Genomic DNA, 15,171 nt, shown 5'->3' on the forward strand with positions numbered 1-15,171 from the left:
GAACAACGCTGGAGCACCATCGAGAGGGAGGCCTTCGCCGTGGTGTGGGCCCTCAAAAAGCTCCGGCCTTATCTCTTCGGCACCCACTTCAGGGTCCAGACCGATCATCGACCCCTGCAATGGCTAATGCAGATGCGGGGGGAAAACCCGAAACTACTACGTTGGTCCATCTCCCTGCAGGGGATGGACTTCACTGTGGAACATCGACCCGGGCAAGACCACGCCAACGCAGATGGCCTGTCACGCTTTTTCCGCCTCGACGAGGAGAGTCCCCAAGAGGATGGGTGACTCTCCCCGCCTTCAGCTGGGGGGGACGCATGTTGGACAGGCCACGTGTAAGGCTTGCTCCCTCCCCGCACGACCAGGCCCGAGCCCCGCTCCTCAGGCGTTACACGCAACAACAACCCGTTTCCCGTCTCCTATAGGGCCCCTGCCCCTGAACATCTCCACATCGGGGGCCCGATTCCCTACCGGCCCTCTCGCCCGGCCTGGGCGCCATCTTGGACACGGCACCACGAGGCCGCGTGGCCTCCGATCAACCCTAACCCTGGGCCTGGCCAGGCCCCGACATCCCGGCACCACCATCCACCCAGGAGGTGAGCGGACTACTTGGCAGGTCAATGGGAGAAAGAGGTGTCGATGGCTCTCCCCCGCCAGGTGCCGATCGCCCCCAGCTCCCCCAGGCGCTGGCTCCACCCCCCTGCTGGGTGTCTGGACTCCCTCATCCCGGACCTCCCGACCTCCCAGTGCGAGGGTCCGGACATCAAAGGGCGCCAGACCTATAACTGGCGCAGCTCCAGAGCAGGAAGGCAGTTGTATCCTGGAGTCGAGAGACGCAGTGAAGAACTCATCCTTGACGGACTACTGGCGCTGCCGTAGCCCTGCCTTGCGAACTACCGATCTGCCTGCTGGCGCTGCCGCGGCTCTCTACACCCATCTTCATCGGGACCTGCTGGCTCCGCCGCGGACCGTCACTACCTTCAACCATCCCGGGACCTGCTGGCTCCGCCGCGGTCCGATCATCTAGAACGCCGAGCTCGAGGATTGTGAGCTGATTCATCTACCACCACATCCCCCAGAGTGGTAACGAGACTATCCCGCTACCCCCCTTACCCAACCAAGAGACTAGAATAGAGGGGACCCCGGAGTCCAGACCTCCTTGTACCACCTCACCGTACTTAAAGAATTGCTTATAAAGTAACGTTGAACCTTATCCTTGTGTGGTGTACGTCAGTGGGGGGGAAGTTATTTGTCTGTACGATTGCTGGAGACGGATCTCCCCGGAGACCTCTCCCCTTATCCTCGGCCGACCCTCCCGGTCCGTCTAACAATACCGAATCAGTATTTCCCATTGATTCCTATGGGCTTCAAAGCCCATAGGAATCAATGGGAAATACCGATTCGGTATTTACCGAATTGGTAAATACCGAATGTTACAGAATCGGTAATTGTGATTTTACAATTACCTACATCTGCCTCCTTCTATTTTACCGATTCATAAATACCGAATAGGTAAAATTCAATATTTATGAGTCGGTATATTAGATTTACCTACATCTGGGCCTAGGTTTGAGTCCCGGCGTCTGCTCTACAACCTGTGATTCTGGGCAAATCGCTTAATCTCTACGTGCCTAAAAACATGACTACCCTTATGTAATGTAATCTGATGGTCCTATAAAGCCCCACAGTGCCCTTGTAGCAACGTTGTGCAATATAAAAACTGCAGGGAAAAGACCACATGTACATAAAGCTGTGTCCGAGCGGTCTGATACAGACTCACCGGTCCAGGCGGCTACTTGCCAGAGTAGCATGCAGACTTACAACAAGGATTTTTCAAGGGTAAGGTTTTGGCATGACATAAGGAAATACGCACGTTACCCGTACATTTTATAAACATAACACAGTGAGGCTGATAAATCCTGCGAGACAGAGAACGAGCGTTTGCGTCGCTTCAAGGCAGTCAGCCTTTCATCCTTCCAAGGTGGCTACACTGATTGCTATAGGTTAAGTAATCGTAACATCTGCTATTTTCAGTGCTAAGAAATGGCAGAACTGTGATATTTGGTACTGTGCAAAAAAATAAATGATCAATCAATGTTAAATATAAATATTCTGAACTTGATAATGATGCACAGGCAGATTTAGAAAGCGCTGCAATGCTTTACCAATGGCAGATTGGGAGCTATACAAATGCCACAAACATTATAAAAACCAAGCACTGGAAATGCAATAGGTCTTGCATTTGTTTGAGTTAGAGCTATTTGGCACTGTACATGGCATTTTTTTCCCCTATGTATTATGGAGTGTACGTATGTGGTGTATAGTGGTATTACGTGGGTTGTATTGTATTAGTTAGTTGTGGTATTGTGTGGAATTATGTGGAGTGGATTTGTGTGGAGAAAATATGTGGCATGGTGTGCTGTGGAATTATGTGGATAGTAATGAAATGATAGTAAGTGTACTGGAATTATGTAGAGTGAGATTGTGTGTTATGGAGTTTGTTATGTGGAATGGTATTGTGCATTGTGGAGGGACGTATTGTGGATTTTGAATTATGTGGTGTGCCTTTAAATTACCAGTTGCAGATTGACAGAAAGTGGCAGGCAGAGATGTGTGCAACTACTGATGCATTAATCTGAATTCAAGGATGACCCCTGTAAGTAGTGGACAGGTGGTGACCTATTTTCTTTGCACTGAACAGTATATGTTCGCTTATAAAACCAAGGGCATGGAATATAATTCCCAGTTTCAAAATGTAATTTTAGAAAGATTATATACGATTTAGCCAAATGTTATGTACGTTTGTATGCCCAAAGTTACTCAATTTGGTAGTGCGGAAGGTAGGGATTTCGGTCACACAGCATCCAATTCCTACAAAGAAATTAACTCCTCTGTCAAGGTGAGCAGATCCTCCCGAGGGCTATGCTTGTCTGTCTCAATAACTTTCGAGCACGTGAGGACATTTTTGCACTTGCACGACCGGACAAGTAAGCTTCAGCCAAGGTTTGTAGCTTCTTTGTCAGACCCGATTTTTGTCAGGCCACGGTTTCTAAGCGATGGCACCTTCGTCAATTGATCCCAGACTTTCAGAAAAAGGGGGCGGTGGTGTATCTACAGAACCCGGCTAAATTGAAGGTTGTGTTTAAGGGCCAGACACATTTTTTTTTGTCTGAAATACAGGCTAAAGAGTTTTTGGGCACATGGGAATGATAAAGTGCTGAGATTCAGGCACTCCTTGTGGGATTGGACAAATTTCTCGGTCTGACTTTACTTTTTCTGTTTATTTAGGGGTTGGTTCTGGTGGTTATCGCTCTGCGGGGGAAAATATACTGAGCTTTCTTTTTTTCTCTTCTGGGGTTCCAGTACTTTTATTTTCTTCTGTTTTTCTTTTCAGCGTTTGTATATAAATATGCTCGTGTATTTTTGGTCCTTGGAGCTGGGGGAGAGGAGCACGGTAAACCATTGAAAATAGGGGCTGATGGTCCCTGGGCCTCATAGGAAGGAGCGGGAGGGGGGGTGAGGGGGGGTAGGAGGGTTGTAGTTTGGGAGGGTAGGGGGGGTCACGGGGGTTTGGTGGTGGGGGAGGGGAAAAAAATCAGCAGACAGGAGGGAGTTAACGAAGAAAGAAACTAAGCAGCAAGAAAGAATGTTAGACATATTCATAAAAGAGGTACAAATGTTAAGCGATTTCTTTTATGTTTGTGATATGTATCAAAAGCAGAGGCAGCTCATAGTTGAAACAACCATTAGGTATGTCATCATCTAGGAAAATTAAGATTTGCTCTTTAAATGTCTGTGGCCTTAATGACCCTAAAAAGCGACAGGTCCTGGGAAAACTTATGCAGATTCTACAGGTAGACATACTATGTTTACAAGAAACACATATCCCGTGGCACAATAGAGGGTATTTAAAATCAATGGGTATGGAATTGGTAGTCTGCTCCAAACAAACGGGTATGAAAAGAGGAGTAGCGATTCTGTAAAGACGAGGGGTTGGAAGTAGTCTTAAAGTAGCAGCTGATAAATGGGGTCGCTGGGCCATCTCAGTGATTAAAGTAGGCCTAACGAGGTTTACGCTGTTTAATGTTTATGGACCAAACTTAGATGATGCTGAGTTATTTAATTTTTTTAACTTAGAATTAGCTCAATGGACTTTGCCTATGGTATTATGTGGAGACATGAATATTAATCTGGAAGCAACGGTGGATGTTAGATCTAATTATGTTTATAATGGCAGAAAGAGGTTGGTGTTTAAGTCACTTCGGGCCTTGATCTTGGACCATGGCTTATATGATGTCTGGAACTTAAAACATTCAGAGGATGATGGTTTCACATTTTATTCTGCCCCCCATGCAAAATTCGTACGTTTAGACTACTTTTTTTATCACAACTTTATTTCTGGCAAGTGTTAATATTGAGATTCAACCCAAGCTGGTCTCAGATCATAATCCGGTGATACTTGTGCTTGATGTTGATCAGGGAGAGTGGGAATAACCTCAACAGTGGTCGTTTGATAGGAAACTGCTGATGGACGGTGAATATCGTCAATTTATGGCCAACAAGATACAATAATTCTTTGAGGTTAATAAAGGCACTGCCCCCATAGCGATTGTGTGGGATACATTTAAATCAGTGGTCCGTGGTGAAACCTTAAGTTTTTCTAAATTTAAATGTAAACGGAGCCTGCTAAAACATCGACAGGACTTCGACAAGACGTTAATGGCTGAGAAAAAGTTGGCTGAGGCGCTAAGGGTCGGGGCGGAAGTAGATGTACTTAACCTAATTCAGAAGGAACTTACTATTCTAAGGTTCAGGGCTTATGTGAATATAGCTGATGATATAGCAGCACAATTTGTTTTACATAAAGAAGAAGCGTATGAATTCGGTGAAAAAACGGGCAGAATATTGGCTAAAAGGGTTAGGGAAAAAGCTGCCTATAATGACATACCTAAAGTAAGAGATCTGCAGGGGGTGCTTCAAGAGACTATGGAAGGCGTGTTGACCGCCTTTCAAGGATATTATCAGGATCTATATACTGAGGATATTGGAGAGGTTTCTTCTGATGAATATTTAAGTGAAGTAATCCCAGCTACACTGACCGAAATGCAAAAGATCAGCCTACAAGAGCCACCAGAATGGGGGAAATAGAGAGGGCTATATTAGGACTTGCCCAGTGGAAAGCAATGGGCCCAGATAACATTCCCCTAGAATTGTATCGTTTTTTTAGGGACAGTATGAGAGCAGAAATGGTCGAAATCTGTCAAGAAGCCTTTATAGGGAATGCCCCCCAGTCCTGGTCTAATGCTACAATAGTAGTCTTTAAAAAGAAGGGCAAAAAAGATACGGAAATGGGGGTCATATAGACCAATATCCTTATTGAATTCGGATAATAAAATTTACTCAAAGATGATAGCCAATAGGCTGAATGATATGATGCCGGGCCTGGTCTCATTGAGACAACACGGCTTTATACAACATAGGGAAACCACGGACCATATAAGGCGAATTATCTCAATGTTGGACTGGGCACAGGGAAAGAACTCTCCGGTTGGCGTGGCCCTGTTGGACGCTGAAAAAGCGTTCGACAGGGTCTCGTGGAGCTTCTTGTGGCTGGTCCTGGCGAAGAAGGGGTTTCCAGAGCCTTTAATTAAAGCAATTAAGGCGCTATATAAAGAACCAGCTGCATTTATACGGATAGCTGGGAAACTATCAGGGAAGGTATTGATAGAAAGAGGGGCGAGGCAGAGTTGTCCCTGCTCGTCCCTCCTTTTTGCTTTATATATAGATCCTTTTATTTGTACATTAGAGAGAAATCACGCTATTAAACCTGTTCAGATTCAAAATACCGAGTTCAAAGTTTGTGCGTATGCAGACGATATCGCGGTTGTTTCAAACGATATCGCCAGTTCGCTACCTATTATTATAGAGGCTGCAGAGGTGTTCGGACGGATTTCTGGTTACAAGTTAAACGTAGCAAAGACCCAAATTATACACTCTGAAGCCGGTCGACCAGAAAATATTAAATGTGAACAAGAGGCCGCATACCTGGGTGTAAAACTTATGGCTAATGTCCAAATCATCATTTCTGCTAACTTGGACCCAATAATAGCTGCCTCAAATAAAACATTAGAGAGATTAAATAACCTAAAATTCTCGCTTGTTGGACGCAGTAATATATTGAAAATGCTTATTTTTCCCAAATTTTTATACATATTTCGAGCTATTCCTTTTTTAATATCTTCCCATTATTTTGCTCGAATAGACAGAATGTGCTCAAGATTTCTATGGGGATATCATCGAGCAAGGAGATCTGTTAAAAAATGCACTTTACCAAGGGACAGAGGAGGCTGGGGCATTCCCAATTTTCTATTTTACCACTGGATAGCAATATTCCAACATATGTGGGTGCTGGTCTTATCAGATGATCCTACCGAAGAACTTTCTGCCCCATCTATTTATGAGATGCTTTTGGGTGAAGAGGCTAAACAATGTCTAAATAGAATTGTGGAACCAAGTAATTACAAGAAGACTAAATTTAAAATATTCCATACAGCCTATCTGGTTTGGAGGATAATTAAGAAAAAATGTGGAATTACCAGTAAGCTAACACTGTATACACCTCTTGAGAAGTGCCCTCTCTTCCCTGAAATTTTTAATGATCAGGTGATGCTAAGATGGAAAGATCGGGGAGTGCGGGATTTGGGAGATTTGTTTCAAGGGAAGAGCTTCGCCTCCTTTGATTTTCTAACGAGGAAGTATAAGATGCAGCGTGTTGATTTTTTTAAATATCTTCAGCTCCGGAGTTTTTGTGAGGAGAAGCTGTCAGGAAATATGGTTTTCTTAGAAAAAATAGAGATTATTGAAGCAATTAAGGGTAGGCTTAAAATGGGCCCTTTGTATCAACTCCTTCTGGCAACGGAGGAAGATGATCTTCGGGTAATCGAAAAGAAATGGCAAGAGAAGTTAGGTGTAGAGGGAATTAAGCTGGAAAGAAGCCTGGAGATAGCTACCAGTGTATTATTAAATGGATCTCTTCAAACCCAACATTATATGGCGGTGTTTGATCTATACAATACAACAGCTAAATTGTAAAATGGAAGTCTGGGCGGGGGACTTATTGTAGTCGATGTAATCTAAATGCCGCTGCTACTGCCCATGTATTTTTCTTATGTCCAAAGCTTTCTAAGTTTATAGGAGATATTGAGCTTTATATTAAGGAAAGCATTTGTGTTAAATTAACTACGCAACTGGTTATATTTGGCGTGGAAGAAAATATGCTGCATAAATGGTCACCTGCAGAAGAAGCCTTCGTATTTATATGTATGTCTGTATATAGATTTTGTATTACGTCACAATGGATTGACCCGGAACCACCAAACTTCGTACAATGGCAAGCCAAATTATTGTCAATATACCACCTTGAATCTTCTTTGTATAAACTCAAGGGTATTAGACGGAAAATGTATGGGTATAAATTATGGCTACCAATTGTGAATTGGATGGGGCAGTAAGGATTCTATAGGTTATATATTTGTATCTTTTTGCTGCCTCTGGTAATTCATGGAACTATAATGTATTTACTTGTGTATTTCTCCCTTGTCTGTCTGCTGTGGGATAAAAACTCAATAAAAATATTAAAAAAAAAAAAAAAAAAGAAATTAACTCCTCTTCTGCTTGGCTTTACACGACCCTGTGTGCCATTTGCAGCAAGTGTGTTCTTTGTCATCTGTCTGTTTCTCTCTCCTTACCAACTGTATCTCCTTTACCGTTTCGTAAACTATTGCCACTCACTCGTGTGACTTCTACTGTCCTCACGCCCCACTCTTTTCTAGCCCTTTCTCCCCTCTTTCCTCTGTTGTCTCTGTCTTTTGCTACCCTCGGTGTCTCTATCTTTGTCTCTAGTAATCTACTTTCTCTCCCCTACTATTACTGGCAGTACTGTAACCCCTTCTTCTCGTCATATATATAGCTTTTTGGGATTCCCTCCACTACTCCTATCCATCACCATAGTCCGATTTCAGTATTCCCCCCCCAACTTTATATTATCTTTCCCCTGGAGCTGTTTGCATCTACTGTTGGTCCACCCAAACTATTTTTCTCCTATCCATATTCTCCCTCATTGTCACTCTCCCATGGCCAGGTCCCTTCTTTTGCTCTTCATTTGTCTCCCCTCTAACATAGTACGCGCGCGACCACTCCCTGCTGGGCTTGTCCTATCTTGCGGCTGTCTTCTACTTTCTCTTTCCCTCTGTATCTCTCTGTTTCTCTCCATATATTTCTTTCCTCCAAGTGTGGGTCTGGTTGAAAAATCTTCACTCCTCTCAGGCATAATATTTTTGGTCTAGGCAATGCCTGTATACATTGTATAAAAACCTGTCTGAAGCTCTGATGACTTTAACATCTTTGTAATGCATGTCTTCCAGACATGCGCTATAAACATCTTACTAAAGATCCTTCCAATAACATCTATCAGTTAGCACAAAACAGTTATTGTTTGGGCGAAAAGGAGGATTGTTTGCAATCAGAATGTAATTGCTGCTTTCCAGATCTAAAGTGAGATGGTCTTCTATTCAGTGTATGTCACACACACAGCTTAAATGCCTACCACTACTACTGGTCTGTTCTTCGTGTAGGGAAGCAACAAAGGGTCAGATGTAGGTGTCCAAATACCGGTCGGAAACGGCCGAAAATACCGATTTTCGGCCGTTTCCGACCGGTATTTGGACATTGGTATGTAGGGGCATGTAAAATTACAGAATCAGTAATTTTACCGAATCTGTAATTTTACCGATTCGGTAAAATACCGAATTGGTAAAATTACCGATTCTGTAATTTCAGATGTAGGTAGCACTGTTTTCAGTGCTACAAGGGTTTAAGAATTCTTAATTTACCACCAACTAGTAGTTGGTGGTAAATTAAGAAAACCATTTAAAAAGCATTTGTTTTGCTTTTTAAACAGTGCCTTGTGGCACACATACATGCCCTAAGGGCATGTATGTGTGTCACATTGCACACAAGGCAAAAACTGGGGTGCTACAGGGTGTCAAAGTGGCACCCTGTCCCCCTTGGCAATTCAGTATTTTTACCGATTCTGTAATTACAGAATCAGTATTTGCCAGTGATTCCTATGGGCTTCAAGGCCCATAGGAATCAATGGCAAATACCGATTCTGTAATTACAGAATCGGTAAATACCGACTCTTACAGATTCGGTAATTATTTACCTACATCTGCCTCCTTCCTATTACCGACTCTTAACCGCTTCCGTGCGGCGCCGATTCCGCCCCTGTGCTGGACATTCCAGAACAGGGTGTGGTCGTGACGGAACCGTTCCGTCATCAGCACAGCTCAGCCGTGACTGATGACGGAACGGTTCCGTCACAAGCATCGAAGGGGTTAAATACCGATTCGGTATGAGTCGGTATTTAAGAGTCGGTAAATAGGAATTACCTACATCTGGCCCAAAGCCCTTACTCTTTCCACGATAGTACTGCTTTCATTGACGTAAACACATGTCAAATCACCACCTGCTTTGAAGTTCTAAAGCTTCCATTTCCATTTTTCAAAGCAATGTGGAATGAAGGGAATGAAAACAGTATTTAACCGTTGTCAATGTACTCTTGTCACATTATTGTCTTTCTAAAATGTAGCAAACCTTCAGGTCTCTCTATCTAAATCTCTCTCTCTCTAAATCTCCCTATTTCTAAATCTCTCTCTCTCTAAATCTCCCTATTTCTAAATCTCTCTCTCTCTAAATCTCTCTCAATCTCTCTCTAAATCTCACTCTTTAAATCTCTATCTCTAAATATCTCTCTCTAAATATCTCTCTCTCTAAATCTCTCTCTCTCTCTCTCTCGAAATCTCTCTCTCCCGCTCTCACTCTGGTCAGTTGACATGCTAGCTGTTTATTTGGGAGTAGGACGTAGCTGATACTCAACAGTTACTATGTAAACAAGCATTGGCATAGCCAATAGGTCTCGCCTTGAGAACCTTATAAGTGTTTAGCCATGCAACGGTTGATGTTGTTGCACCAAGGATATTGTGCTGCATAACTAAATACTTATAAGGTTCCAAAAGCGAGACCTATTGGCTATGCCAATGTTTGCTTTGTTTAGCACTCACGAGAGTGAGTGCATGTGTTTTTAGCTCTCTTCCTCATGTGTCTCTCGCCCCGCCAAACCCCCAGTCTCCATGCAACATTGTTGCTCTCTCCAAGCCGGCGGTCCTGGGGCTTTCTAAGCCTTTCACAATCTGCCGAGCCATCAACCTTTCTCCTAGACCCTTCCCAACTGTTGTGTTGTAATGCAATTCACTGCACATGTTTTTATTTTGAGCTGCCTCCAAGTCTTTTTCTGCTTTTGTAAATTTTGCTCTCCGGTCACACCCTTTTTCACACCATATTCCATTTACTACGATTTATGGACATTTCCACTTTTTATGGTTTCCAAATATTTTCCCTTGTCCTGCTGGAACTGTGAGGGCCTCTGAAATCTAGTGTGGTCAATATGTTGTCTCTTTCAGTGTTTGGATGGTCGGGTTGGCCTTCGTAGGTCTCAGTGTTAATTGTGCCCGGTGAATGGATCACTGCTAGGTTGTTTCTGGGGAGGCAAGAGCTCAGACAAGGTAGACCTTATTTATAAAGTTTTGCATAGCACGAACATGACCTCGAAAGGTATCGAAGCGCTTCACATAATGGAAGGGTAGAACAAAGTAGAGGGGAGATTACAAGGGGGTAGCAGAGAATAACATATTTAAATAATAACAATGTACCTGGATGAGAACAAACAATGCTTAACCCCTTCCATGCTGATGATGAGCTCAGCTCGTCATGAGCGTAACCTGCCGTACGCTGATGACGAGCTGAGCTCGTCATGTAACGCGGTAATTTGAAAATTGCCGCACACAGCGGGAAAAGCCGCCGCAGTGATGCGGTTAATAGGGTATAAGAGACAACCCTGCGCTTTAAAATGGTTAGGCAAAAAAGGGGGTAGTAGGGGTCATTGAGAAAGCAGACGATCTATGACCATTTAAGGCAAGGACTTGTTCATTAGGATTATTTTTACTTGATGTTTGAAGGCAGCCGAGTGGGGGATTCTGCGGACTCCCGGTAGGAGGGCGTTCCAGATCTTAGGTGCCGAGCCAGAGAAAGCTCGGAGCCTCTTTCTCTTTTTGAGAAACGTCTGAGGTTTCAATGGGAGAGAATTGACACTTCTTAATGCTCTACCCCCTCCTGATAGTTCAAGCTTTTGAGCCAGGTAACCTGGTGTTTTGAAGTGGAGGGCTTAATGTGTCAAACAAGCGATCTTTAGCTGTATTCTTGCTTCGTAGGGTAACCGATTTAGAGATCTTACTGCTGGGGATATGTGTCCATTCCTTTTTGTACCAGTAATAATCTAGCAGCGGCATTCAAGGAGGCCCTGAGTGGGGCCAAGGTGTATTTGGGAGGCCACAGAGCGTAGCACTACTGTAGTCTAGCCTCTGCAGGACGAGCAATTGACCCACCTGCTTGAGGTCCTTTTGAGGGAGGAATGGTTTTAGATTTCTAAGAATCCTCATTTGGTGGTTGGCAACCTTACACATCTTGCTAATATGACTTTACCATCACTGTAAGCTCTTCTTTACAACGGCCAGCGGGCTGAGACCCAAGCGGCGAAAGCCACACCCGTGGTTTGGGTTCGGCTGTCGGGGGCATGAGCTACCCAACCACCGTCCAAATTCACCAGGTCCCAGAAAATGTGGTATTTGATTAAAGTGGTAATAAAAGAGACCACAAGTGACTTTCTGCTTCAGGTCTAATGTGTGTTAATAAGTTTGTAATGTAGGCACTGTCATGGCCTCCAACCATAGGGAAGACCAAGTGAAGCACTGACAGAATGTTCTCGAGGCGCCCAGCCTCGTGAGCTCACTGTGCATTCAAAATGCAGCAACTTGCTCCAGGTGTCGTACATCTGGATACCAAGTCAATTGACATTTCATTGTTAGCATTCCTGGAGGGTACATGGTCTAAAGAGGGTACGCCTGATGAGTACGGGACCTGGAGGAGGGACAACTTTGCTTATGTCATGATACGCCACACCATACTACGCTATGATGGATTTGTAACGTCCTAGCATGGCAAGGTATTTTACACCTTGTTTTGCTAGAAAGTAGAGAAATCAAATAAGAATTTTCCAAAAGGATAAATTCATAGATTAGAATGTTGTAAAGAATTTAGAATTCTGCCTGTCTAAGCAAAATTCCAAGTAGCCAATCAGGATGCTGAATGCTTCTCGACCCACACTGCAACCTACTGAAATACTAATTGCTCTGCTAAAGTTGCTTAGGATCTGAAATGTGCTGCTTCACAAGAAGGGCCTTCATGGTCTTTTGCATTGAATAGTTTCAGAATTCAGAATATTTTGACGTGGCCACATCTGTCCAATGCATGTTTGTAAGCGTACTCGCGCAATACTAGGAGTTCGATTGTGTGAACTTTAATCTTGAACTTTTCTGCCTCATGTTTTCTCTTTTCAGAGCACTTGACTCTACCTCAGTGTATTTTTTCAGGACTCCACCTCAGCTGATCTCTTCTAGCAGGTGTGCCTAGTACCGGACTATGGAGGAGCAGAACCTGTTCGAGCCAGAGAAGCTGACTTTTGGACTGTGGGACTACCTCGTCTTCGCTCTGATGCTCTTCATTTCCACGGGCATCGGCCTCTTCTACGCTCTACGCAAGGGAGGCCAGAAGACCGCAGAGGAGTTCTTCACTGGTGGCCGCCAGATGTCTGCTGTGCCAGTGGGTCTGTCCCTAGCTGCCAGTTTCATGTCTGCCATCCAGGTGCTAGGGGTGCCTGCTGAAGCCTACCGCTATGGTGCCAAGTTTGTACAGATGTGCATTGGACAGAGTCTCAACAGCCTGCTGACGGCCTACTTCTTCTTGCCAGTCTTCTACCGCCTGCAGCTTACGAGCACATATGAGGTATAGTAAGGCTATAGGGTATGGGAAGATGTTTGGTAATATGACATGATGATCTCGGCATTGCAGGGTGATTGTAGACATAGTAAGGTATCCAAAGGTGTAGTAAGGATACTAGGGTGTAGCTAGATGATTGTGGGCATTGTAAGGGACTCAGAGGGAATACAGCAAGGCAATCGGGGGTATAAGTAGGCCCCTGGGGTAAAGCAAGGCCCTTGGAGACATTGTAAGGTACTTTTTGGTGTGTCAGGGTGTAGGCATAGCAAGGTTATTGAGAGTATAGTAAGGGTATGAGAGGCTTAGCAAGGAAATTGGGACTTAGCAAGGCAATTTGGGGAGTTAGCAAGGCCATCGCATTGTAGTAAGTTGAGTGGGGACATAGCGAGTCAATTGGGGGATAATGAAACCCTTTGGGGGTATAGAAAAGTGATTGGAAACCCTGCAAGAGAATCAGAGTAGGTATAGGGAAGGTTTTTTAATGGTGTCACAAGATGATTGGGGCATAGAAAGGCAATCAAGAGTGCAGCAAGGTGATTGGGGATCTCAGTGAGTCATTTAGCAGTGTATAGCAAGGCTATTGGGGAAGGCAAATGGGTTGTAGCTATTGCAAGGTGATCATTGGTGCAGTAAAGTGATTGGGGTCACAGCAAGGTACCGGAGGTCTAGTAAGGCAAATCGGAGTATTAGCAAGGTGATTGAGAAAACAGCAAGGGAATTGCGGTTAGAGCAGCCATCGGGTAAAATCAAGGAATCTGGACTTATTGTAACATGATCGAGGTGGAGCAGTGTTATTCAGGGCATAGCAAGCCAAACAGAATGGTTTAGTAAGGTGGTCAGGGTAAAGAAAGGTGATCTGGGACATAGCAAGGCAATCAGGGAGTATGTATGGCCACCAGGAGTTTAGAAAGAAGATTGGGGACATACCAAGGCAATCAGGGCTATGGTGAAGCCACCAGGGATTTAGCAAGGTGATTGGGGACATAGCAGCACAATTAGGAGGTATACTAAGGGCACCCAGGGTTTAGAATGGTGATTGAGGACACAACAAGGAAATGGAGGGGTACAGTAAATTCACGGGGCTATAGCAAGGTGATTGGGGACATAGGAATGCAATCATGGAGGTATAGCAAGGCTTTAGGGGTAAAACAAAGTGACTGGAGATATTCAAAGGTGATTGGGGACATAGCAATACAATTGGGGGTATAGTGAGACTATTGGGGGTAAGTTCAAGTGACTGAAGATATATTGAGGTCACTGAGAATATAACAAGCTGATTGACGGCATAGCAAGGCAATGGAGTAGAGCAAGGTGGTCAGATGTAGCAAGGTAGCAGGGGTAGAGCGGTCACTGGAATTATAGCAAGTTGATGGAGATAATAAGGCGATTGTGGAGGAGCAAGGTGATTGGATGATAGGTGATGGGGTGTAGCAAGGTGATGTGGAATAGAAAGTCAGGGGGTAAAGCAAGATGGATGGGGTTGGTAAGGCCATTAGTTGCACAGGAAAGGGATCCTGCAGTGCTCCAAGTGATAGTTCTTCTTGGCAGGTGGTCTTTTCCTTGTGTAGAGTGCTATCATTTCTAGTCAGGCGTGAGGATAAGAACAACAGTCTATCTAACAGGAACGAGCTGAACCCCCAGTTCAAAGAGATTGACACAATGCATTTTTTTTAATTTGATTTATAACACATGTCCAAGGCAGAGGTGAAAGTAGGCCTGGGCAGAGTTCGCCGAGTTCTGCTCCCTGGAACTCTGCGGAGTGCTGAAAAAACTCTTCCGCGCTCCGAGGAGTTCCATGCATGGCGGAGTGTGGTAAGTCGAGCTGCTCGCAATGATTTTTACTGCCTGGAGTTTGTCCCACGCTGTAAAATCACTGCAAACGGCACTACATGTCGCGCCAGAGGAGGCTGCTTCTTTCTGCCGCCCGAGTAGATATTCTACTCAAGTGGCAGCTTGCTCAATGTGAGCGGCAGATTTCTCAACGTAAGTGGTTGCGACATGCTGCGACCCCCTGCGTTGAGAAATCTCGCTGGGAGGAAGTGTAGTGTGCGATTTTAACGTTGGCAAGCCGGGCGAGAGAAAAAACTCCACTCTGCGTCATTTCGCAGACTTTTGTGGAACTCTGCGCTTCACACGAAGTGGGCAGAGATCCGCAAACTCCGCGGGCAGAGCAGAATAGTTCATCCAACCCTAGTGATTAGGGGAGGGTTGGGATTGCCC

General features: G+C 44.6%; 1 protein-coding gene across 1 annotated transcript in view; it reads left to right on the forward strand.

Annotated features, from left to right (window-relative positions):
- Window positions 1-12,526: 12,526 nt before the first annotated feature.
- The window catches only part of SLC5A5 (solute carrier family 5 member 5), a 75,966-nt gene continuing 73,321 nt past the window's right edge, over window positions 12,527-15,171 (forward strand). The window contains exon 1 of the mRNA XM_078669573.1: window positions 12,527-12,957. Coding sequence (XP_078525699.1) covers window positions 12,595-12,957 — 363 coding nt within the window. The 5' untranslated portion in view covers window positions 12,527-12,594. The remainder of the gene's footprint in view (window positions 12,958-15,171) is intronic.

The sequence above is a fragment of the Lissotriton helveticus genome, chromosome 12 (genome assembly GCF_964261635.1).
Source record: "Lissotriton helveticus chromosome 12, aLisHel1.1, whole genome shotgun sequence".
Lineage (NCBI taxonomy): Eukaryota > Metazoa > Chordata > Amphibia > Caudata > Salamandridae > Lissotriton > Lissotriton helveticus.